General features: G+C 53.1%; 1 protein-coding gene across 2 annotated transcripts; it reads right to left on the bottom strand.

Annotated features, from left to right (window-relative positions):
- Positions 1–426: 426 nt before the first annotated feature.
- USP35 (ubiquitin specific peptidase 35) lies at positions 427–24967 on the bottom strand. 2 transcript variants are annotated; one of them, XM_033204326.1, is made up of 12 exons: positions 24695–24967; positions 17129–17811; positions 15988–16120; positions 14317–14446; positions 13807–13908; positions 13309–13467; positions 8765–8958; positions 7113–7206; positions 5788–5894; positions 4904–5339; positions 4052–4573; positions 427–1485 (listed from the first exon to the last, which is right to left on the bottom strand). In XM_033204326.1, exons 2-12 carry the CDS (start codon positions 17799–17801, stop codon positions 1318–1320), a joined length of 2718 nt encoding a protein of 905 aa, XP_033060217.1. In that variant the 5' UTR covers positions 17802–17811; positions 24695–24967; the 3' UTR covers positions 427–1317. The 2 variants fall into 2 exon arrangements, with proteins under 2 accessions (XP_033060217.1, XP_033060216.1); XM_033204325.1 differs by having other exon boundaries at positions 4052–5339.
- Positions 24968–24984: the final 17 nt, after the last annotated feature.

Below are 24984 nucleotides of genomic sequence, written 5' to 3'. Positions count from 1 at the left end.
ACCTCAGTCTGTTGTAAAGTGGAAATTAATTATATACGAGCATTTGCCAATCCATCTTTCTTAGGCTTCTAGAGATGGGTTCTGGGCGTGTCTGTCTACTACTTTCACAGGTCACTTAGGTGTGACATGGGGCCCAAACTCCATGCCTCCATCACAGCCCCTGGGGAAGGAGCTAGGTACAGGCTTGAGAGCTGCCTCCCAGGTGAGTCCTCTCCACGGGCATCACCCCGCCCTCAATAAGTAAGGTAAGTCAGTTCACCCCTTTACTTATACCACACTTCAGTAGAGGGCTTTCAGCTCCCTGTGGCATCTCACATGTCACCGGGGGGCAGGCTGACTCCTCACCTTACCACCCGTCAGCCTCTCCAGACCCCACGAGAAAAATCCAGCGGCTATCACAGCCCCTGAGACCAAGGAAGAACGATCTCTTGCTAGGCTTCAGAGAACCTAGTTTTATTTATTTAAGAACATGGGTGTCTGTCTTCTCTTCGGTTAGAAGGGGCTACAGCAGTGTCAGGGCACTTCACCCAACCTGCAGGTGGCTGCTCTCACAGCTACAAAGGCCGACTGATCAGAGGAGCCGACTAGCTTCCTCGAGACCACACTTCACGAGGAACATGAACACCTCTGCAGTAAAATAAGGACTCTACCTTAACCAGAAGGGGGATGCAAGTGGTGGCTTCTCAGGCACTGAGGCAGGCTGGGGCGGAGGGGATGTGGGGGCAAAGGCCTCCTGCTATGAGGAACTAGCCCACCGCCATGCAGTGGTGCTTGGTAAGGGGGCAGTTCTCGGTCTCTGATCCAGGGCCCTGCTGCTTCCCACCTGATCTTCTCAGAAAGGTACAGACAGTGCAGGTACCCCCATATGAGAAACAAGAGGACAGCCAGAGGTTAACACTGCCCCCTTCTTTGTGCAAGGCTTGGATCCTGCTGTGCTTTACTGTAGAGCAGTCAGAAGGAAAATAGTACTTGATGTCAAAACATTAGAGCTGAGGTCCAGCCCTGTTTCCTGAACATCAGCTCTCCCAGCATGGGGAACCTGCTGGGGAGGGAGGGGGAGGCAAAGACCCATGTGTGCCCATCTCAGCTGCTTCAAGTTAACCAGGACACTTGGGTGTAAAATCTTAATGGGACTGATCCCCTGTGAGAGGGACTTAGGTCTCACTTCCATATCTGAGAGTCTCTGTGTACCCTTCATCAGGCTGAGGACTAAGGTGCCATGAGCTGTACCATCAGGCCTACTACAGGACTGAGCCTGCCTCCACAGCCTCCACCTGGCTCCTGGAGGGAAGGGGTTGGGTTGGCAGCAGGTTCACATCAGAAGACCAGTCTGTGGAAGTCACCACCACTACCCCCTGCAGGATTGCAGCCCCCCGGAGAGCCTTCATCCTCATCCTTGTCTTCATCAAAGCCCCTCCCCCAGTGCGGAGATGTGGGGAGTGCAGAGATGTAGGCCGCCCTGCTCCGGGCCTCCTTCTCCTGCTCCTGGGAACACAGATGAGAGGAAACTTAGAATTCCCACCCTGAAGCCAGTCTACCCAGCACACCTTTAAGTGGCTCCTCTGGGTCCCCAGGGACTGGACACAGAGGAAGGAATCAGGGCTCCCAGAGACATTGCAGCTCAGTGGTAGGATGCCTGGGGTGGTCACATCACACCACATGGGAACCTGTCTACAGGCCTCGTGATCACGAGGAATGGGCTCTGCCTATGAGAACACGCATCCTCCTGCCGCCATGAGGTCAGCCTCATGGAGAGCCTAGCGCCACCCTGCCTTCAACTGGACAGCATGGCAGAAGCTGTCCCTGAGAACCCGCCTCAGGCCCCTCACTGGGCCGCTGCCAGTAAAATAGCACATAGGCTCACGTGGGTAGCATGACACACACACACCCCTCCCAGAAGCATCCTCTTCCCCCTCAGACTCAACTGGTCCCTGTGCTCCTCCTTCAGCACACTTATTAAACAACTGCATTGATAACATGATTCTATATCTAGAAAACCTCATATCAGCCCAGGAGCTTCTTAAGCTGTTAAGCAACTTCAGCAAATCTCAGGATACAAAAACCACCGTGCAAAAATTGCTAGCATTCCTATACACCACCAACAAGCAGGGAGCCAAATCATGAACGAACTCCCATTCACAACTGCTACAGAGAGAATAAAATACCTAGGAATACAACTAACAAGGGAAGTGAAGAGAGGACACACATGGAAAAACAGTCCATGCTCATAGATAGGAAGACTCAATAGCATGAAAATGGCCATAGGGCCCAATGTAACAGATTCAATGCTATTCCCATTAAACTACCATTCATTCACAGAATTAGAAAATATTTAAAAATTCATATGGAGCCAAAAAGCCCATATAGCCAAGACCATCCTAAGCAGACAGAACAAAACCAGAGGCCTCATGGGCCTCATGCCTACCTGACTTCAAACTATACAAGGCTACAGTAAGCAAAACAGCATAGTACTGGTGCAAAAATAGACACATAGACCAATGGAACAGAATACAGAACTCAGAAATAAGAATCCACACCTACAACCATCTTCAAAAACCTGACAAAAGCAAGCAATGGATAAAAGATTCTCTATTTAATAAATGGTGCTGGAAGAACTGGCTAGCCATAGGCAGAATACTGAAACTCGAATATTAAGCATTACACCTCCCTTACACCTTATACAAAAAAGTCACTGAAGATGGATTAAAGACTTAAATGTAAAACCCAAAACAAACTCCTAGAAGAAAATCTAGGCAATACCATTCAGGGCATAGGCCAAAATTTAATGATGAAAACACCAAAAGCAATTGCAACAAAAGCAAAAATATGACAAATGGGATCTAATTAAACTAAAGAGCTTACACAGAGCACAAGAGAAACTATCATCAAACAGACAACCTACAGAATGAGAGAAAATTTTTGCAAATTACCCATCTGACATAAGTCCAATGTCCAGAGTCTACAAGGAACTTAAATGTCCAAAAAAAAAAAAAAAAACCCATTAAAAAGTGGGCAAAGGATATGATGAACACACACTTCTTAAAAGACATTCATGTGGCCAACAAACATATGAAAGAAAAACTCCACATCACTGACCATTAGAGAAATGCAAATCAACACCACAATGAGATACCATCTCAAGTAAGCCAGAATAGGGATTATTAAAAAGTCAGGAAACAGATGCTGGTGAGGTTGCAGAGAAATAGGAATGCCTTTACACTGTTGGTGGGAGTGTAAATTAATTCAGCCATCATGGAAGACAGTGTGGCCAATTCCTCAAAGACCTAGAGGCAGAAATACCATTTCACCCAGCAATCCCATTACTGGGTATACACCCAAAGGAATATAAGTCATTCTAATATGAAGATACATGAACATGTATGTTCACTGCTGCACATTTCACAATAGCAAAGACATGGAATCAACCCAAATGCCCATCAATGATAGACTGGATAAAGAAAATGTAGCACATATACACCATGGAATACTATGCAGCCATAAAAAAGGAATGAGATCATGTCCTTTGCAGGGACATGGATGGAGCTGGAAGCCATTATCCTCAGCAAATTAACACAGGAACAGAAAACCAAATACCACATGCTCTTGTAAGTGGGAGCTGAACAATGAGAACACATGGACACCTGCTGGGAGTGGGAGGGGAACAACACCCACGAGGGCCTGCTGGGGGGTGGCGGGGGAGGGAGGGCTTCAGGAAGAAGAGCTAACAGATACAGGGCTTAATACTTAGGTGATGGGTTGATCTGTGCATCTAACCACCATGGCACACCTTTAAGTAACAAATCTGCACATTCTGCACATGTACCCTGGGACTTAAAGAAAATATAAACCTGTGTCATTCATTATTCAGTGTCTGTTACTTTGAAGTAAGGGATTAGGTCTGTCTGGGCCACCAGTATATGCCCAGCACTGAGCAATGGATGAATGGGATTTTAAAAAAAGACTTAGAGGGGAAATGACTTATCTAAGCCAGTAGTGGGACTGGACTCCCTCCACCAGGAGATCAGATCAACGGCCCCACGGCTCAGCTCACCTGTAGGTAAAGGATGTTGTCTTTGGAAATGGCTTCCATCAAGTCCTTGTGCAAGGTGGGCTCTGTTCGGACTCTAGAAGAGCACGACTCAGCCTCGGGCCCTTCCCTGGGCCGCTGCCGATAAAAGAGCACATAGGCTGTGTCCTTGGGGAAGAAGGAGGTAACGTTGCTGACAGATTCGAAGGAAGAGAAGGACACCCGAGTGTCATTGAACAGGTACCACTGGTTCTCGGGCTCTGGCCTATCGGCAGTTCCCAGAGAAGGGGCAGGGCGGGCAGCGCCCTCGCGAGCATAGCAGTAGTAGTGACCACTCTCCGAAGACACTCCAGAGTGTACCACAACGCTGCAGAGGTCATAGGCCTGGCCCCGGCCACCAGCCAGCGGTAGGCGGAGCAGCAGGGGGATGGAGACGTCATCCAGGATCTTGCGGCGCCGCATGGTGCGCAGGTCAAAGGAGAAGCGCAGCAGTGTGAGGATGAGGTAGCACGGCCCTTGGCTCAGCTCCACCACCTTCTCAGCATCCTGCAAGGAGGCACACGACTCGCAGTAGTAGCGGTTTTCTGCTGTCAGCTTCTCGGGGGACAGGAAGTAGTTGACCAGGTCCAGGACAGAGCGGGAGCCCTCAGAGCCACACATCTGCTCCCCGGAGGGGATGGCAGCATCCGGGTGGCTCCCCGCTCCCAGGCTGTCTTCTTCCTTTTCCTGCTCAGCCTCCTTTTCTGTCTCTTTCTCCACCTTCTCTTCTACCTCCTCCTCTTTCTCCCTCTCTTCCTCCCCTCTGGTGCTTTCCTCCTCCTCCCCCGCTTCTTCCTTCTCCGTTCCCTCCTCCTTCCCTTCTTCATCCCTCTCTACCTTTTCCTCCTGACTGCTCTGCCCACCAGCTTCCTTGGAGTCCAGGCCTTCAATGTCCAGGCGGGCGGGGGGGGCGTCCCCTGTGATGCAGTGTTTCCTTTGCCTCCGAGGACCCACCCCGCCTGGCCCCTGTGCACTGGCTGTTGGGAGCAGCTCCTGGGCTGTGATGTCTCCTGTAGGGCGCATCACAGAGCCCAGGCGGCGGCGGCGACAGCGCTCAGGAGGAGGAAAGGCGAGAGAGAGGTCCGTGAAGGCCTCCTCCCGGGAGGAGACGTTGAGGCAGCAGAGACAGCAGATTCGAGTCACTATCTTGCCTCCAAACATTTTCTCCACAGAGGTTGAACTTGGGGCCAGCGGCTCCTCGGGCAGGGAGGGCGAGCTGGACTGCTTGAGTTTCTGGCAGATCCTTGTGCCTGTTTTCTCCTCTTCGTGCAGCCTGGGGCAGGGAGCAAAGTCTCTCTGGGTCCCCTTCCAGGGCACTCAGCTTATCCATGCCCATCTATCTTCCCCAACAGCCACACACACGTACCAAACGCTCACACATCCACATATGTGCTCACACAGCACGCTTGCTAGACTCACCCACACACCCTACATAAAGACTTGCTGGAGCTATGTAACGTGCTTCCATAGCAGTGACAAAGATGCACAGCCCAGTGTGCAGATGTACATGATGACCTCCCAGAGGTCACTTCCGTTCAGCATCTACCAAATCTCCCTCACACTCAGTCCCTGCCCTTCCAGCACACCCCTTCTCCAAGCCCTCCACATGTTCGAGGCAGCACACTTACTCCCCGGAAGCTGCAACACAGCTCAGAGGTACTGAGCTTGGCCCCCAGGGACCTTCTAGACCTGGAGCCTTCACATGGCCCTGGCCCCCTTACCGATCCAGCAGGTACTTCAGATACTCTGAGCAGTCCTGCTGGGTGCCAGGGCTGAACCAGGGCGTCCAGGATGCAGAAAGGAAGTTCTCTGGGGAAATGGCAGGCCGCTAGGACAAGGCAGGCGAAACGCAGGGTCAGGAGCAGGAGGCCACTCACCAGCCAGCTCTGCACAGGTTAGGCCTCACGGTCTACCTCATACCCTCGGCCTCAAACTTCCCCGCCTCCTCCATGAAGTCCTCCCCACTTTCTGTGGTCCCCGACCCATCCCAGCCCACACGTCTATGCCTCTGAGCAGGGCTGAGCAGGGCATGGGGATCACGGAGATGAACAAGCCTCTAGGAATCTGCTTTCCCTGGCACACCTCAGACATTCTCTCCCTGCCTCCGCTCACTGCCATTCTCTCCCGTCAAGATGAGTCCCAGATACAGCACCGCCTCTTCCATGTGGTCTTCCCAACCCTCCCTCACTGACCTTTCCCTTCCCTCCATGAGCCAGGGAGGGATTACTCATCTCTGTGCCCCCACACAGAGCTTTGTATAATCCCTGGCCAAGGGCTTTGGGCTCCATGAGGGCAGAGATGGTGTTTGTTCTGTTCACCTCTGTACTCTCAATAGCTCTCAGGCCGCCTGGCCATGTGGGTACTCAAAAATGACAGCAGAAGGAAGCAACATGCTGTGGTGTGACTGTGGCCTCCAAAAAGCATGTGTTGGAAACATAGTCCCCAGAGAAGCAGTGTTGAGAGGTGGGACCTTCAAGAGGGGAGGAGGTCCTGAGCACTCTGCCCTCATGAATGTATTAATTCCCTATCACAGGCCATCTGCTTTGCCCAGCGGTGCACATGAGACAGGAGCAGTTTCCTGATAAAAGGATGAGTTCACCCCACTTTCCCTCCTCATGCATGCTCTCACACCGTGATGCCTTCCACCACATTGTAATGCAGCAAGAAGGCCCTCACCAGACACAGCCCCTCGATCTTGGGCCTCCCAGCCTCCAAAACTGAGAAATAAATTTCTCCATAAATCACCAAGTCTCAAGTATTTGGTTATAGCAGCATAAGATGGACTATGGCAACACCATAATGCAATGGACTGAATTGCCGAAGGGGGAGATTGGGCAGCACAACACGGGACAGGGCTGAAGGGGGCCCTCCTCCTGCCCCAGCAGGGCACTAAATTAGCTCCATATGCCAGCCCCGCTGGGGGCTCAGCTACTGACATGGGAGATGACAGCCAGATGCAGGCAGGTCCTGGGGAAGGGAAAGGTGTCCGTGTCGGGGCCTGACCAGAGCTGCCTCTCCACCCCGTTCTGACTCCCCCTACACTCACCTGGCTGTGCTCTAGGAAGCCAAAGAGCCACTGCAGCTTGGTCATCAGCGGCTGTGAGTTGTTCTCAGTCAAGCGGAGCACACAGTGTCTGAAGCTTCAAAACAAAGCAGGGGCACCCAAGGTTAAGCCGTGGGCCCCCAAGGAGTCTCTAGTCATGCATGTCACAGGCAGCCCAGAGCCTCCAGGCCAAAGGCAGAACAGATACTTCCACCCCAGGATGGAGCCAGAGGCCAGGGACTGGGGAGGAAGAGCAGGTGAACAACTCAGGTTGGGGTATCTGAGGTCAGGAACACAACAATAGACAAGTTTTGGACAATGAAGGGTACAAAGGTGACCCTTGTAGCCCCTTCCAGCTCTGAGACCCGTAACTTCAGGACTCAAAGATTCAAATGTCCTAAGGTCCTGTGGTCCCAGGGTTCTAGGGTTGGGACATGCCACAGGATCCACGCCAATATCATCCCAGCCGCAGCAGCCCCTCGCACTCCCTTCTTAGCTGCCTCCCTGGGGAAAGACATTTATCCGCCTCCAGAGCAGCAGGCCCTGCTCTGACCTAGGCCCTCCAATCGGCTCCTACAGCCCCTGTGAGGGCCCTGGCCGCTGCCCCTAGAGCCACCTCAAGCTGTTCCCCTGCCTTCCAATGAGGGAGGCAGAGGTCAATGTGAGGAATACGCTGAAAGAAGAGGACCCTGTGGGGATGGGTGGACTGGCTCCTAGTGGAAAGGGTCTGATCCTATAGGAGACAGCTCCCCTCCCTACACGAACATTCTCTGGAACAAGCCACTTCCCAGGCTGCAGCTTATTTCTTGAGCTCACAAGCAGCTCTGGGCAGACTGCCCATGCACTCTCCAAACAGCCCACTGCACGGAAGAGCCCTAGGCAAAGTGTGGGCCACCTGGCTGGTCTCAGTCCAAGGTAAGGTCAGAAGCTGAGTGAGCACTTAGAAACATACATAGCGTTTTAACATCACAACGACCATACAAGCATGTGACCGTTTTTCTAGTAAGTCATTTTGTTATATTGTACCCAAGTAATACTCTGCAGCAGACTGGAATTTAGAAAAGAGAAAGAAAACTAGTCCTTCACCAGGCATTTTGAGAAGAATGTGCAGCAGCCTCGGAGATCAGCTCCAATCTCCTCCCACTGAACTGACGCTCAGAGAAAAGAAACTGACTTGAGGACATATGATAAGCCAGAATCAAAGCTTATTTTCACTGAATCAAAGCTGAAACTTTGATCTTTTAAGTAAGCCATAAGGTAGATAGGTGGCCATAGATTATAAAGACTGTGTTGGTTTCCTTTTAAAAGAGAGATGTCTAATACCAGGACGGGTGGGAGTTCTACTCTGGAAGACAGAATCCACCCCCATGGACTCCAGGAGAAGAGTCAGTGATGTCAGCCAGCCCAGAGCAGACCCCCTTCCCAGTGCTGCCCAGCCCCTCAAGCCCCTTCTCCAGTTCCCATTCAGTCCTGACCTACTGCCTTGGCAATGGCCTGAGGCTCTCAGTCCCCACAGACCTCAGGGAATCATGCCAGCAATGCAAAGCAAGGCCCACTCTCTCCAACCCCCGCCCCCCACACCTTTCCACCTGTCATCAGGGAGCCCAGAGGAGAGAGAAGCAAGGGCAGACAGGGAATTCCAAAGCAGCACCTACTCAGACGCCATGAACAAGGCCTGAAGGATGCTGTTGACGTAGCACGTGTTGCCCAGGTTGATGAGACCAATCTTGCCTGTGTCTGACTTGGCCATGAGCCGGGGATAGAAACCTGCCAGCTCGCTCTTCTGCGAAGTCCAGGCATCCTGCCCTAGCAGCTGCTTGATGCGGTCCTCATTGGGAACGTGGAGGTCCTGAGGAGGGAATAAGCAGGCAGGCAGGATGGTAGGCACCAGGGTCAGCTCAAAAAAATATCACCTCTTCTGGGAGGCCTTCTCAGATACAGCCAACCCCATGACCTCCCAGGCACACCCCCCCACAGATGTTCTGGGGTGTGTGTGAACAGTCCCCTGCTTCCAAACCCCTTCAGTTGACATACGGGCTGCCTCCATGGTCTTTCGGGTCATGACTGCCTTAAGGTGGCATAATTCCCATTTTATAGATGGAAAAAATGAAGATTCAGACACAAAATAATAGTCCAGGGTCACTGTCAGTAAGTAAAGAATATGCATGTTCTTAAAAGAGCTCAGGCAATGCCAACCCTGGCCCACAGGCCAAATCCAGTAATGTCAGGATGTCAATGCCAGCCCCGACTCTGGTCCGTACTAGCTGTCCGGTGGTGGTGAGGCTCTCTGATTCAGTTTCCTCATCTGTCAAGTGAGGATACGCCTACCTTGTGTCAGTTTGGCATCCTACATTTTCATGTGCGGGCACACAACGATGTGCCCATTTCCACCTTTTACTTTTAGATTTGCAGAATCAGCTTTCAAGAGAAGAGCCACCTCCCCAAAACTTGGCCCTCCAGTCAGGACAGTGGGCAAATCTCTGGGGTCTGAGGTACGCGTCTTGGTCCTCAGCATGCTTCCCGTTCATTATCTGTGTCACATCAAACAGCTGCGCCGAAGAATACCACTGAGCACTATTTCTAATGATGCTAGAGGTATCTTCCAAAGAGCAACATCTAAGCACCACGTCCTGCTACTTAGATTTCAGCAACATTCCTAACGGTTCCTCTAGCCCTGGTCTTATTTCCAGATCCTGGCCACAAGGCCTTCGATTTGTCCAAGGCTCCAGAGCTTCAAAACAGCTCGGCATCCAAAGCCCTCGTCTTCCCAGTGCACATCCTGTGGCTCCCACAAAACGTCTTGCTCACCCAGTGGGGTTTAACACTTTTGCTCATTCATCTCCCAAGATCATTTATCAGGTAATTTATCAGAGCAGTCAGTCACTTCTCACAGATGATTAAAAACACACACACATACCAAGGAGATGCCAGCAGGGAGACACATAAGATACAGGCTCAGTATCTTCTTCGTCCCTTCCTTTTTGTTTTCATGATGCCCTATCTAATGCCCTACTTGTCTGCCCCCCTACCCCACAACATGAACAAATGGAGGCAAAAAGGCAGACAGAACCCCACACATCTGTGCACACACAGAGAAGATGCAAAAATACCCATGCTAGGAACAAAATCAAATGCCATTATTCCCAAAGAAGGTAACTTTATACTCAAGAAAATAAAAACTTCAAAATCACTTAAGAACCTAATAATGTTACTAGAAACTGACATGTGATGGCTCCCTTGGCAAGTACCACATCTCCCAGAGAAACTGCCACAACCTGATACATCTGCCTAAGTCAGAGAACTTTCCAGAGCTTATTTACAAAGGTATATGTACAAAAGGATGTACTCATAGAACCCATGCAAAATAATTTTATAAGCAGTAAAATCCTATGATTTGCTGCCTCGCCTCTCAAACTGGCTTGTACGAAGGAGTGTTCAAAGCCACAGAACAAATGTAAAGCCATCTTTCCTAATATTCAAAGAAAAATATGGAATATTAAAACATGTTTATAATTACAACATATATACTTGAGTCTTTGAGATAAAGTGAGGTTGTAGAGAAACTCAGAGCTCACGTCAGGCTGCTTTGGGTGAGTTCCCCTCTCTGACGTCAAGTACTTGGATGGAAACGTTCGAGAAGCCCAGATCTAAACTGAGTGGCTCAACCTAGTTTTCAAGGCACTGCTCTGCTGGTTTTGCTCACCTCCCTTCCCCTCACACATTACCACCAAACTAACCTCACACGTTCCCACTTCCATGCCTCTCCCTCCGATGTATCCAGAGTGTCCTTTCCTAGTCCCCATCCAGCAAGATCAAACTCCTGTATCCCCTCTCTATGAAGCTTTCCAGGATCTTCTCAAAGCACGGGGTCCTTGAGAAGGACTGTATCTGTATCATCTTATAAAGCCTAACTCCCTGCCCCTACTGGTACAGGTACGTGCAGACTCCCCTCATCCCCTGGATCAGACAATCCATGAGCCCCTGCTGTGCAAAGCCTGCATCTCATTCATCATGGGTTTTCCTCAGTGCCCGGGGCAGGGTCCCTCCTCTCTGCCTGCACCTTCATTACAGCATTCTCCACACTACCGTGCTGCTCGAACAATATCCCACTCGTTCGCTCACAGACATCTACTAGGCACAAAGATCAAAAGGACAGGGTTCCTGCCCACAGCAGCTCACAATCTAGCAGGAAACAGACCCAGCCACAGCATCTCCAAGCTTTCCTCCTACCTCCCTTTGCATGCAGAAACCCTTGGGCGACACACCTGACACAGCAAGGTCCGCTTATCCGCCTCCACTGTCGGGGCTCATGGCCGATCATGGCAGCCCCTTCCACTGGAAGTCAGCTTTGATTATCAAAAGTTCTTTCTCGTGTCTAGTTTGAAAAACTGAGAAGATCTAAGTAAATAGCAGAAGTTTTGTTTATTGCATCTACCAACTGTCATTCATGCAGGATTGTTCCTTTGTGTGTTTGATCATTTTTGGACTATAAACTCATTTTCAGTAGAACTTTACCTTTATGGCTTGATTTATGTCTTTCTACCAGGTTACCCGTGGGTACTACAAGTTTATGACTACTGTTAACGTGGGGAAGGGCCACAACCCCCAAAATGATATTACTTTGAACCCCTAAATCCACAGGAGAGCAGGCCACTGATTACATTTTTCCCCTAAACCAGAGTCCAGAACAAGCCAGAAAAGTTCCCCTGATGTCTATTTAAAACCATGTGCATATTTTTCCCCAGACCATTCTTTTGCTAATGGTAAAACCTTTCTTGGGTCCTGGCTTTTAGTGGGCTTCTTAGTGCTAACTCCCTACTGGGGACAGGCCCTAAGTCTCACCTCCTGTCCCTACCAACTCAAGCCCCTTTGTGACTGAGATTGGCCATCTCACCCACGCGCCTGCCTCACCCCAGAGGAGGAGGCTCGTTTCTCACCTACCACTCTGGAATTCAGTTCTCTCTTCCTTTTTGGCCCCTGGGGACTCCCCCTTACTTTCCTGCAAGTTCAGCTATGTACTTAAAGTGATGTTTGTTATATTTTAACAAGCATTTCTAGCTGTTTTGTAGCAGGACACTTTTCAGGTTATCTCGTCTGCTGTGCTGCAGATGTGAAAGTCAGATCAAAGGTTCTGCAAGGGCCACCTACCTAGACCCCTTCGCCCCGCCCAACCTGCCTTCTCTATCAGGCAATGGGGAAGGGCTCTGCCGTCCAGACTCCAGCTACATGTCTCACTACCTCCGTGACTTTGCACAAGTCACCAAACCTGCAAGTCTCCCTTTCCTCATCTATGAGATTGAAATGAACCATATCTTCTTTGTAGGTTTCTTGCGAGCATCAGAAGACATAACACACAGGAAAACACTGTCAAGTGTAGCAGTAGCCACAGATGTCAGTCATTGTCAGATCCTAGCAACCTGTCAAGCCCAGCTTAATGAGGCCTCTAAGACACCCTTTCTTCTTAGAGGCCTCATCTGTCTTCTGTAACTGGAGAAGATCTTTCCTTCCTCTGGTTTCTCACTGCTCTCAAGTCAAACCCTGTAGACATTTTCAAAAGCTGCTCCGACCAGAGTTTCTTGTATTCAAGTCTGTCACCCTCACTAGGCTGCGATCCCCTCAATGGAGGAGACTCCGTTTGCTTCACACCCGTGCCCCCAGTTCCCAGCCTGGGCTTGGTGCAGAGCAGGACATCAGTAAAGTCACGTGAACAATTGTAAATTATCCCTGGTCTGGAGTGCTCACAGTCTGGCAAGGGAGGCAGACAGTGACAACATGTGACAGCGGGATGTACCAAGACTGTGGGAGCCCAGCGAGGTCCTGGTCCAGCCTGGTGGAGGGCAGCGGAGTACTGACAGTGATCAGGGAAGGCATCCTGAGGGAAGTAACACTAGAACAGAGACTTACAAGGTAAGTAGGAGCTGTCCAGGCAGAGCAGAGAAAGAGAAAGTGTTTTAATGCCCACACTACAGTGACAGAGAAGGGTTTACGGTCAGAGAGCACAGCGTGTGCAAAAGCTCAGAGCAGCCACAAGGCAGCCCGGGCACTTGGGGAACGTGAGTGGCTCAGTGTCCTTGAGGCACATGATGGACCTGGGGAGGTGACGGGCACTGCCACCAAGCTGTGGTATGGCCCACAGGAAGGCCCACACTGGCACCTTTGTCAGAGTGGGGCAAGGCCCAAGTAGGGGACCGTCACTCACCTTGATGGCCTCCATGACAGGCTCATACAGATCGGGGAAGCCCGGGAACCGGAACACCATGCAGTGGACCAGCTCTGACAGCTGCTCCAGGCAGCTGGTCCCCGAGTTCGAGTCCTCCTTGAGCAGAGAGGCCACCATGCGGGGGATGTGAGGGAGGAGCTGTGGGAGCAGAGCTGGGTCAGGCTCAGCACCAACCCGCCCACCTGAGACACGGGGCTGTGGTCCCTGCTGACAGCACGCAGCACTCTCTGAGGTAGGGAGGCTTGCCCACCTGACCACTGTCCCCCGACCCAGATGGGGCTCTCAACTCTGCAGGCAGGTGACTCCTTTTCCCAGACATATGATCTAAGACACCCTGCCTCAGTTTCTCCATCTGCAAAATAGGATGACTACTACTCTCCTCACAGCCAAAGGGAGGCCAGAGCCCATGCCTCAGCTGTTTGGCCTCAACCAAGTGACCTGCACGAAGAGCCCAGGGGCAGCAGGCAGGGCCCTTACCAGGTGGAAGGCTTCGTGGGAGTGCTGGAAGGTCAGGAGCATGTACTTGAGCACAGACAGGGCAGCTCCCCGGACGATGGGGTACAGCAGCTTAGAGAAAACCTAGAAGAGAGTCCCCGGTCAGGTGTCCCCGGGCCTGAGCCACCGAGGCCAAGTGCAATCACAGGCCTGAGAGGGGGCTCAGAGACACCCTAGAGTTCAAAGCCACGCAGAGGGATAAACACTGAGGTGCTCACAGACCCAGATGGACAGACAGATGGCAAGATGGACAGTAAGATAGATTTCTGAGGAATGCATGGACAGACCAAAAGTCACACACACATACTTGGATGAGCAGTCAGGGAAACTAATGGGGAGAATCTGATACCCAGAGAGGGGCAGTGAATTCGCCCAGGTCACACAGCGAGCTTGGTGGGGAGGCCCGATGCTCTGCCCTCCCAGACCTGCACCGCCCCTGGCAAGAGCCTAGTGCAAAAGGCTGTAAGTCTGGGCTAGGACAGGGGCACCAACCTTCTCAATTTTGGTGAGCGAAACCTCGATCAAGATGCTGAACTTCTTAACAGCAGCCAGGCCCTTCAGTAGTGCAATGATCCACTTGTCAATGTTCTTCCCCAGGGGCCAGGACACCCAGTCAATCATCCTGGTGAGGGGAGTGACAGTGACACAGGGACGAGGGACACCCACAATGCTGGGGTGAGGACAGCCCAGGGGCCAGCCGTAATGTCCTGCGTTCCCACATTGACTCACGCCTTTAAAAGGCAGCCCCGGGGTCTGTGGGCTGAACCACACATGGCTGGGAAAAGCATGAGCTCAGCATAGCCACCTGCCAGACACTGAGGCTCCCAGCCCATCAGGAAGGGAGCCAGGCCCTCTCAGCACCCCAAGCCTCGCCCCTCCACGCTGGTTGCAGTGCCAGAACAAGGCTTTCAGCTGCTGCTGCCTGGAAGGGCACTGCTCCTGGGCCAGAAGCTCTGGTTTCCAGAAGCAAGCTCTTGCTGTGTGACCCAGAGCAAGCCACTTCCCTGCTCTGGGCCTCAGTTTCTTCCTCTGTAAAATGGGGATAATACCTCCCTCAGAGGGTTCTTGTACGGATTAAAGGAGATAACAGCAGCTAAAACTTAGGTCGTATTCACTGTTGAGCAGGATATTCCATCAGTTTTACATGTATCAGCCCCTCTGGATCCCACAGCACAGCCTGCCTGTGCGGGCTGAGCGCACAGCTGCCATGCTGTCAGTGCTCAGGAAAACAGCCTAGACTCAGCGGACTGTGCTAGAAAGAGACAGAACAGTGACAGCAAAGTCACAACAATGATGATAACGGCAGCTCCCACAGCACAGTTCTAGGCACATTACGTGTATTATCTTGTTTTACTCAGTTTAATCCTCACAACAACCCTAGATGATGGGTTTGGTTATACTCCATTTTACAGTTGAGGAAACTCAAACAGAGAGGTTGAGTCACTTGTCCAAAGTCACACAGGCAAGAAGTGGTAGAGGCGGGATTTGACCTCTAGCAACTTACCTTGAGAGCCCACACTCTTACCCACTAAAGGCAAGGAATCCAGGAAGGCCCTACGGAGCCGGTGGATCTGCACACGGGATGGAAAGAATGGCAGAGGGAGGCATGCCGGGTGGACGGGGTCTGCATAGGCCAAGGCCTGCAGGGAGGAGGGGAGGCGGCATATTCTGGGACAACTGGACAGGCAGGTGAGTCTAGATCACAGGGAGGAGGACGTTCAGATGAGGTGGGGGATATGCAAGGACTCTGAGCTGAAAAGCACCCACACTCTGCTTCTCATGTTTGCCCCACTCAGAAAGCACCTCGTGAAGCACTCACCCTCTTACCCAACCCCAAGGCCGCCTGACAGCTTCTCATGCCGCCACCCACCTCTGCTTTCACAGAGGGGGAACTGAGGCTGAAAGCTCATTGGCATGTCCAGGGTCACACTGCTGGTACCTGGCCTGACAGCATCACTAGGGCAGGCTCTCTGTGTTCCCCACATCCAGCCCCAGGCAAGGCACAGAGCAGGGCTCAAGAAAGGATGGATGATGGAACACACATGAGGGCCTGGGCCCTCTGACTCCAAATCTAGCCCAGTGTCCCACCCAGGAGAAGGGGCTTCTGAGAGGAAGAGAAGGAGGGGCCCCAGCCCTGACCATGGCTCAGCCTCAGCGTCCCACCTGCTGATGGCAGTCAGCATCTGCGAGTCCGTCACACTGTCATCATTGCTGAGGTTCCGTACAACACCATCCATGAGCTCCAATGGGAGGTGCTGGACCACGCTGGCCAAGGCGCTAGATGGTGGCTCCTCCTCTGGAACAGGAGACAGGGCTGAGCTCAGCAGGGAGGCAGGCCCCTCCCTTCCCCCAGCACACCATGCCCTGCAGCAGCCAACGAACCAGGCTGGGCCTCTGTGAAGAGCACAGCAGAGGCCACCTCCTCTCCTATAGCAAGCAAAGTCTCTGGTTCCACCTAACCTCACTCAACAAACCTTCACTAGCACAGCCTTGAGGCTATTCCTGTGCTGGGCACAGACGAAGCACTGATCAACAGTGGGTGTAAGGGCAAGGCCAGAGAAGGGGAAACGCTGGGGCTAGAGAAGGTGGGAGGGCTGTGTGGACTGGAGGAAGGAGATACTCCAAGTGGAGCCGCACAGAGGCCTAGATGAGAAAGAGCATTTTCTTCTCGAAGTCTACTGTCCTCAGTTCTTCACCCAGCCGGGTGCATTCCCTTCCCTTCCCCTGGAGAGCCTCATCATCAGGGAAGGCACACATCTGCTTTCACTCATTTGCACTGTAGTCTAAGTTCCACGGTTGTCAATGGAGGATCAAGATTTTACGTTTCCGAGTCTGCACAGCAGACTCCATCACCTCTCCAGACCCTCACCTCTGCCTGCCCAGGGAACTTTGCCCCTGCTGCCAGGTGCCACCAATCTGTCAACTCCTGGCTCTAAAGTGATAGCTTCTATCAAACTCACCTAACCCGAAAGCCATAATGACCCCAGCTCTCCCGCCCCAAATCCTGTGGTTTGCTCAACTTCCTCTTCCTCCCTGTAGCCAGACTGACCCGTGTCCTTCTCACACCAGTGTGCTCCTCCCTACATTTCCAACACCCACTGCAGGAGAGGACCCACAGCAAGTGTTCTAGATAGTTGTGCCACCTATATGAAGACAGGCTGCAGTCCTCCACCTGAGCATTCGCCCCTGGCACACTCGTGCCACACGGGCGCCCGCATGCAGAGATCCGCACGTACAGCCACCTGCCCAAGCGCCCACCCAGGACCTCGACGTGCCCGCACTCCTGCCCCGGCCGCACACGCACCTGTGCAGGAGATGACCGCGAACAGCTCTTTGAGGCAGGGAAGGATGGCGGCGGGCTGTGCGCGCCACAGCTGCGCCAGGAGCCCGCTCACCTGCTGGGCCTGCTCCAGGAACTCCACGGCGCCCTCCTCGCCCTCGGCTGGGCAGCGGAAGCGGCCAAGGCAACGCACCAGTTGCTGACAGAAGAGTAGCCGGTGGGGGCCGTCGGGCACACAGCGCGGGTGGCGCGCCAGCAGCCGTGCCACCTGCGCGCAGGCCGCGGGCCCCGGGCGCTCGCACACGGTGCGCAGCACCTCTCGCCGCAGGAGCGCGAACACCTCGTCGGCCGCGGGCCCCTCGGGCAGCAGCTGCAGACCCAGCTGCACGCAGGCGAGAGCGCGGGGGCCCGGGGGGCCGGCGCCACCCTGCAGCAGGCGCAGCACGCGGCGCGCGCTGAAGAACTCTGCGAAGACGTCGGGGTGGTGGCGGCCGGCCACGTGCAGCAGCTGGCAGCCCACGCGGCGCGGTAGCTCCTCCGTGCCGCCCACATAGAGGCGCGCGCCCAGCGCCAGCAGCGCCAGGCACTGCTCACGCTCCAGAGGCTGCCGCGCCGCCTCCAGCACGCGCCGAACCAGCCCCTGCTTCACGCTGACCGGGTATGACGACGTCACCACCGCCTCCAAGATCTTGTCCATGGCGCCCGCGCTGCGGAGGACAGGGAGCAAGGTCACAGCCCGACAACCGCGGGGCTCAAGAGTTCCCGGTGCAGTCCCCGAGTGCTGAGACTTAGGGCAAGCAACTCAAACTTTCTGGGCCTCAGGTTTCTCATCTGTGAAATGGGGCAAGGACGTCATTTCATTGCAAGCTATCCTGATGAAGTAAAGCACAACACTTGGCACATAATAAACGCCAGGGGCCTGTGTGATGGCTCACACCTGTAATCCCAGCACTGTGGGAGGCCCAGGCAGCAGAATCCCTTGAGCCCAAGAGTTCAAGACCAGCCTAAGCAACAGCAAGGCCGGTCTCTACAAAAAATACAAACTACCCAGGAGAGGTGACGCACACCTGTAATCCCAGCTACTCTGGAGGCTGAAGTGGGAGGCTCACTTTGGCCTAGGAGTTCAAGGCTGCAGCGAGTGGCGATCATCCCACTGCACTCCAGCCTAAGCAACAGAGGCCCTGTCTCAAAATAAATTAACCCCAGGGACTTGAAGATATGGTTGCTAAGCACCTTTAATCGCACAAAGTCTACGTGAGCCCCCTCCCCATCCTTACCCCTTTGCCCCTCTCTCCCCAGGCCTCCCTGGTGACCCTGTCCACTCTCAGGGCAGGTAGAAGCGGGATCTAGAAGCTGCTGTCCAGAGTCTCAGCCAAGTCATGCCCACCAGGGAGATGAGATGGGGCGGACACAAAAAATCACACCTCTGTGGAGAAAGGGCAAGAGGCCCTAAGGGAGAACCGAGAGAGGTCCCAGAATCCCTGGCACTCCTCCTTTCTGCCTCAACTCCCTGCTCCCTCCCCAGTGCCCTACCCCTCGGCTAGACTCTACTTCAGGTGTGTGCTGTGCCTTCTGCCTGACACGTCCTTATCTCCTGAGCCCCCCACAACCACCATGCTGTCACACAACCAAGCGTCTTTTCCTTCAAAGCCTAGCTAAAGCACCTGTCCTCAGTGAGAACAGCCCTGGTCCTCCAGGCGGGAATCCATCCCCCACCCTTGATTCCTACAATCACCTGTGGCCTCTTCCATTGCAGCTGGCATCAGTTAGTACTGACGTGGTGTGGGTCCCAGTCCCCTCCACCAAAGCGGAGCATCTCGTCTCCACGCTCCAGCCCTGCACACCTAGGGCTCTGCCTGCCTCAGCCCACACCAGCCTGTCACCCTTGACTCACTGTGTGCCCTCTGCCCCTGGGCCTTTGTGTATGCTCTTCCCTCCCCCTGCAGACCTCAGCTGAAAGTCACTTCGTCAAGGAAGCCTTGCCTGATCTCCCTGCCTGGGTCAATCTCTCTTATTAAAAATTAGAACATCTTGTCCTTCTCCTTGGTAGTACTTGTCATGATTTCTTGATTGGGGTCAGCCTCCCCTCCAATGCTGTATAAGGTTCCTGAGGGCAGCTTCAGGTTTTGTTCACCATGGTATCCCCAGCACCTAGCACAGTGCACAGCACACATGCATTTGCTGGATGAGCAAAAAATACAGGGTGCAGTGTGAGTTATCTCTACCTTACTCCTCTGAGCCATAACAGCCTGCCTTCTGCCCTTCTCCATCTGGCCTGTTTCTTGAAGCCTTTGTCCCACACCAATCCACTTGGAGCCCTCTCATGCAGGTTCACGTGAGCACAGCTTGCTCTCTTAACATCTAATGCTTAATGCTTCTCCTGGAGGGCAGAACCATTTCTTTACTTCGATGTATAACCCCAATCTAGGCAGGACCTGATATTAGACTCAGCATATAGTAGGTGTTTAAACTTACGGGCTCAGTAAAAACTACTCTTATGCCTGAGAACTGGAGCTAGAGTGTGGACAAGCCTTAAATTTCCTGGATAATAAACTGGAAAGTTTTATTCAGAATCACAGATATTCTGGAACCCCAACTATGTACTAGGCCCAGTGAGCTCCCTGCTCTGTTCTAGTTCCCAGCTGTGACCTAACCTCCATTGCTGCATGTGTTACGATGCAAAGGGCCCATTTGTTTAAATATCTGTCTCTCTCACCAGGCTGTGAGCTCCACCAGGAAAGGACCAGGGCTTATTAGTCTGTGGCTAGCATCTCTCATGCCAAGAGTGTGTGCCTCTCAAGAGTTCACTGTTGGTTCGAGGTTGTAGCCATGGCAGGGATCAGTGGTTCCCATATCCTGGCCTGGATGCCTCAGAAGCACCTGGGCACCTGCTACAAGTTCAGATGCAGCTGGACGCGGTGGCTCACGCCTGTAGTCCCAGCACTTTGGGAGGCCAAGGCAGGCAGATCACTTGAGCCTGGGAGTTCAACACCAGCCAGGGGTGGTGGTGAGCTCAGGAGGTCAAAGCTGAAGTAAGGCAAGATCGTGCCACTGCACTCCAGCCTAAGTGACAGAGTGAGACCCTGTCTCAAAAAAACAAAAAAAAGAAAAAGAAAAAGTTCAGGGTCCATCCTAAGCTTCCTGAATGAGGAAATGAGGGAAATGATGTGTTCAATTCTGTTGTTTTGTTTTGACTCTTTGAATGCGGCTCATCTGGGATACATTCTGGTTCCCATAAAGGTTACTTAGGCTCTCTGAGCTGGGCACAAGGAAGTTCTCAGAAAATGTCAACTCCTGCTGCTTTAGAAGCGAAGTCCTTGCCTTGAAGGAGCTTCCAGTCTGATGGGGGAGGCAGAAATGTGTGTAAGGGTGCCCCTGCAAGGCAAAATCTCAAAAGGCCTATCAAGTGTCTTTCAAAACTGGTCTCCCAGCTGGGCACAGTGGCTCATGCCTGTAATCTTAGCACTCTGGGAGGCCGAGGTGGGCGGATGGCTTGAGCTCAGGAGGTTGAGACCAGTCTGGGCAACGTGGCAAAACCCCGTCTCTACCCAAAAAAAAAAAAAAAAGAATTACATCAATTAGCCAGGCACAGTGTCTCACACCTGCAGTCCCAGCTAGTTGGGGCTGAGATAGGAGGATCACTTGAGCTTGGGAGGCAAAGGTTGCAGTGAGCTGAGATCACGCCACTGCACTCCAGCCTGGATGACAAAGTGAGTTCCTGTTTCAAAAAAAAAAAAAAAAGAAAATTTTTTTCACTCTCCCGTCAGCCCTGGTCCCCTTTCTAGACAGTGCCTATGATAAGGCAGTTGCTGTGGTCGACCTCCCTCACACACACAGTCCATCCTCCCAGACCCCTGGGATGGCTAGTAGATTTCATATGCTTTCAACCCAGGGTGCCAAGAAATCCTGGCACTCAGGCAGCCAAGAAGAAACCCTAATCCATGAGGCACTGGCATCATGTGTGAAGCAAGAGGGCACAGGGGCAAGCAGAAATGGAGTTCTGGGGACAGGGAAGACTCTGGTAGTAGAAAGAGTACCATAAAGAGTGGAAAGAGTATCAGACTAGGAATGAGGAGTCCTACATTCTAGCCCTGACTCACTGTGTGACCCTCAGTAATCATATCCATGAGCCTCTTTTCTGTAAAATGGGGACAAATGATATTAGACTGAACCACATGAAACTGAATGATCAAATGTTGGCAATTTCATGTTGTTCTACCTAATACCACATAAGGCTGGCAGCTGACAGTTCAAATAGAGCTGCTCCATGAGAGTTCTGGTCTCCAAGGCCAGCCAGCAGCCTCTGCTCAATCTGTGGCCTGGACACAGCAAGCAAGCCCTGCCCACCTGCCCCAACTCCCACGCAGGCAGTCTGAGGACAGCTGTCACCATGGTCACCAGCAAACCCACTCAATATCTTGGATGCACTCACACAAAAGGGTTTTGGAGGCTTGCACCTCACCTGGCCCCATTAGGCCAGGGAAGGCAGGACAAGGCCAGCTATCCCACTGGCAGGAATGGGGAAAGTGAGGCTCAGAGAGGTAGAGGAACATGGCCTTGGCAAGGCAGGATTAGAATCTGCACTCTGCTTCCCTCAGGAGGGCTGGATTAGCCTGCTAAGCCCCGGGTGGGGAGATGGCCTGTCCATGCTGGCTCTGACTCAAGAGACAGCTGCCCCGCACCAACCACAGCAGCAAACAGCAGCCGTATCCTCCCCCAGGAGAGCCTGCATTAAAAGCATAAGACACAGGTTTTCTGCTTCAAAGTCATCAGGTGACCTTGGGTGAGTCCCTGCCCGACTTCTTAGCCTTCTCATCTGGAAAATGGGGACTATTCCAAGTCTGCCATTCACAGGGTTGAGATAAAGTATAAAAAAGATGAGGGCCGGGCAGTCATGAGTCTATTTTTGGGCCACCTGGCACTGACGGGAGACACAGACACTGTCAGGGAAAGGAGACAAGGAGACACGCACTGCTGATCCCGCTGATTCTCCAAGGCACTTCCTCCATTAGCCCTCGCTACCGCCTCGGTGTTCCCAGCCCCATGCAGGATCAGTCCCCTTGACTTCTCGCCTGGACTAGTGCAGTGGCCTCCTAACCCATCTCCCAATTCCCTCCCTCAATCCAACCTCCAACAGAGGCATGTGTCCTGGAGAACAGAGTCCAGGCTTCGAGTCTAGCCCAGCTACCATGGAGGTAGGTGTTCTTTCACCTCTGTGATCCTCGGAATGCCCAAATAGAAGGGGACTACCTGCCCACCCCTTAGCCTTTCCCAGCCAGCGCTGCTGCTCCTCCCAAGCCCTTGCCTCATACCCCTCGCCCTACCAGCATGACAGCCTGAGGGGGGTCCCAGCAACACCAGCACACTCCGCAGCACGCAGTAAGCACTCAGGAAAATCCCAATCCCTCCACCAAAAGGCCCAGATCCCTTCACCTGTTCCTCTCAGATGACCCTCAGCGTCTCTGCTGATTGTTGACTGATCTCTGCTCCTGCATAGTGAAGCCTGACTTATCTCCATCACCCCAAAGCACCCAGTGTGTGTGTGTGTGTGTGTGTGTGTGTGTGTGTGTGTGTACACAACTCCAATGCCAATGCTCAGCCCCACTGCCACGCCCTGGGCCCCCGCTCAGGCTTCATCATCCCTCCTCGGTCTCTCCAACCCACCCTGCAGCATCGTCAGATGGAGTTTATTACATGGTAAGCACCATTCCGCCCATGCCCCTGCTCAGAACTCTCAACACTCTCCAGCCCCTTGGACCCAGAATAAGGTCCAAACTCCTGAGCTGGACATGCAAGCCCTTTCTGTGACACTCAGCTGATGTGGGGCAGGGATGGAGATGAACTCAAGCGACATTGTTCGTGGAGACTCTGCAGACATTGGGGCGGGGACTTTTTCCTGACTGCTACTTTGCACAATGTCCTCTCTACTGAAAAAGGGCCTCTCCCTCTTCTCTCCTGAAAAATTCTGACTCACCCTTCAATGCCCAGGTCACATGCCCTCTCCTCTGGGAAGCCTTTCTTTTTCCCTCCACAATTCAAGTGTCTAAAGTTCTGGCCTCCAAGGCCCTCTTAGCTATCCTCATCCCTCTGCAGTGTAACTGGAGTCCACGTCTCTGTCTCCCACCACGCTGGGACCTCCCTTGGCAGAGATCCAATCCCTGTCTCTGAGCCCAGTGCCCAGTACAGAACCAAGGACTGAGGTGTCAGTGAAGGTGCATCAAGCAACTCATGTGAGACATGTGACAGCAAGATGAGAGAAAACCAAGGATGTGACCAGAAAAGTACCTTCCAGAAACTGGCCTAAACTTCGGTCCAGTCACCGCCCCTCCTTTGCCCAGGCCTGGTCTTGCATATCAAAAACCCTGAAAATCTTAAACATCAGCCAAGAAAGCCCCTACAGAGGTCACTGGACTGGACTGAGGCTTTAGCCATTCTAGAAATCATTCAAACCACCAAAGCAAAAGCAAAAGCACAAAATAAAAAAACAAAAACAAACAAACAAAAAATCTGTTTCTGGTTAGCCTTCAGGTCAAAAGCTCACGGTATCTCCTAGGACCTGAAAAGAAGGCTTCATGGTGTTACTCAACCTCTCCCTGCTCCAGGTCAGAGCAGCTCCTCCCAGCCCCTGCTCAGCACCTAAGAGCTGAGGAGCTCATTTCCTCCCCTCTCTGACCCTCACAGCCAGCCTCCCTCCTTTGACTCCCCTGGGAGCCAGAGCTGCCTGGGGGTACCAGGCTGCCCCTCCCGACACTAGGTGGTGCCCTCCATCTCTGGTCCCTCAGGTGTCTGAATGGCAGCATCTCTCTAGGTATTTTTTAACTGAACTTCTACCCAAGGCAACCCTGGGAAGAAGTGCTTCACCCTACTCTGGGAGGCCCATGTCTGGGCCACCAAACTGTCTCCTGGAAAAAAAAGAAAAAAAGAAAAAAGGGTTTCACTGGTAAAAAGCAACTGCTCTTCCTTAAAGGATAAGGAGAGACAAGGGAAGAAAGCAGGAACAGCTACTCCTCCTCAGGAACCCAACACACACACACCTATACCTGCGGGGCCACCCCTCACAAACCTGTGAGGGCCGCACTCCACCCCAAGCTTTCTGGAAGGAAGTGCACCAAGCTGACACATCAGGGTCTCCGGTTTGCAAGGGCCAGGGCCATAAGCGGGGCTGGGGGAGGGTATCCCAGGGCCCAGCATACTGAGAATAGGAAAAACCCATTCCAAACAATGGTGGCCTCGGGCCCCCCAGTTTGTGCCCCAGCTCGGCCACCTGCCTCCCTCCAGTGCACCCGCGCCCACCTCACGCTTGAGCTGGAGGGCCCCACGAAAAGCCAGCGAGCGAATGGACTGGGTCCTGGGTGCGAATGTCTTCTTACCTGAAAGGGGAAGGAGCAGGATCACTTCGACATACAATAGGAGAAGGAGGGGGTTAATGCCCAGAGAGGAGTAGCTGCTCGCCCAAGGTCACACAGTGAGGCCCAGGATGCACCCACATCTCCCGAATCCCAGCCCTGGGCTCGCAAGTCCAGGGTTCTCGAAACGCCTGGGTGCAGACACCGCCCCCCAAAGCCAGACACACGCCCCCGACCCCCTTACCTCCCGGACCCTGGTGGGCCCTGCCGCAGAGCCGGCTGCTGGGCGGGGCGCTCAGGCCGGGCAGGACAGGGCTGGGCCCGGCTAGGTCAGGGCTGGTCCTCTGCTCCCCCCAGGGTGGGGACGCCCTCAGCCAGGTCCCAGACGGAAGAGATGCTGCTTCCACTGCAAAATCCAGTCTTCCCACCCCGCCTGGCACAAGCCTCTATGCATCCAAGGAGCCCGACTGTGCGGCGCGGCCCCGGGGCTGCGGGACGAAGCGTGGGGAGGGGCGAGGTGCTGTAAATTGGGCG

Source organism: Trachypithecus francoisi, unplaced genomic scaffold, assembly GCF_009764315.1.
Source record: "Trachypithecus francoisi isolate TF-2019V2 unplaced genomic scaffold, Tfra_2.0 Lachesis_group8, whole genome shotgun sequence".
Lineage (NCBI taxonomy): Eukaryota > Metazoa > Chordata > Mammalia > Primates > Cercopithecidae > Trachypithecus > Trachypithecus francoisi.
The sequence above is the reverse complement of the archived record's forward strand: the minus strand, read 5'-3'. Positions and strand labels throughout refer to the sequence as shown.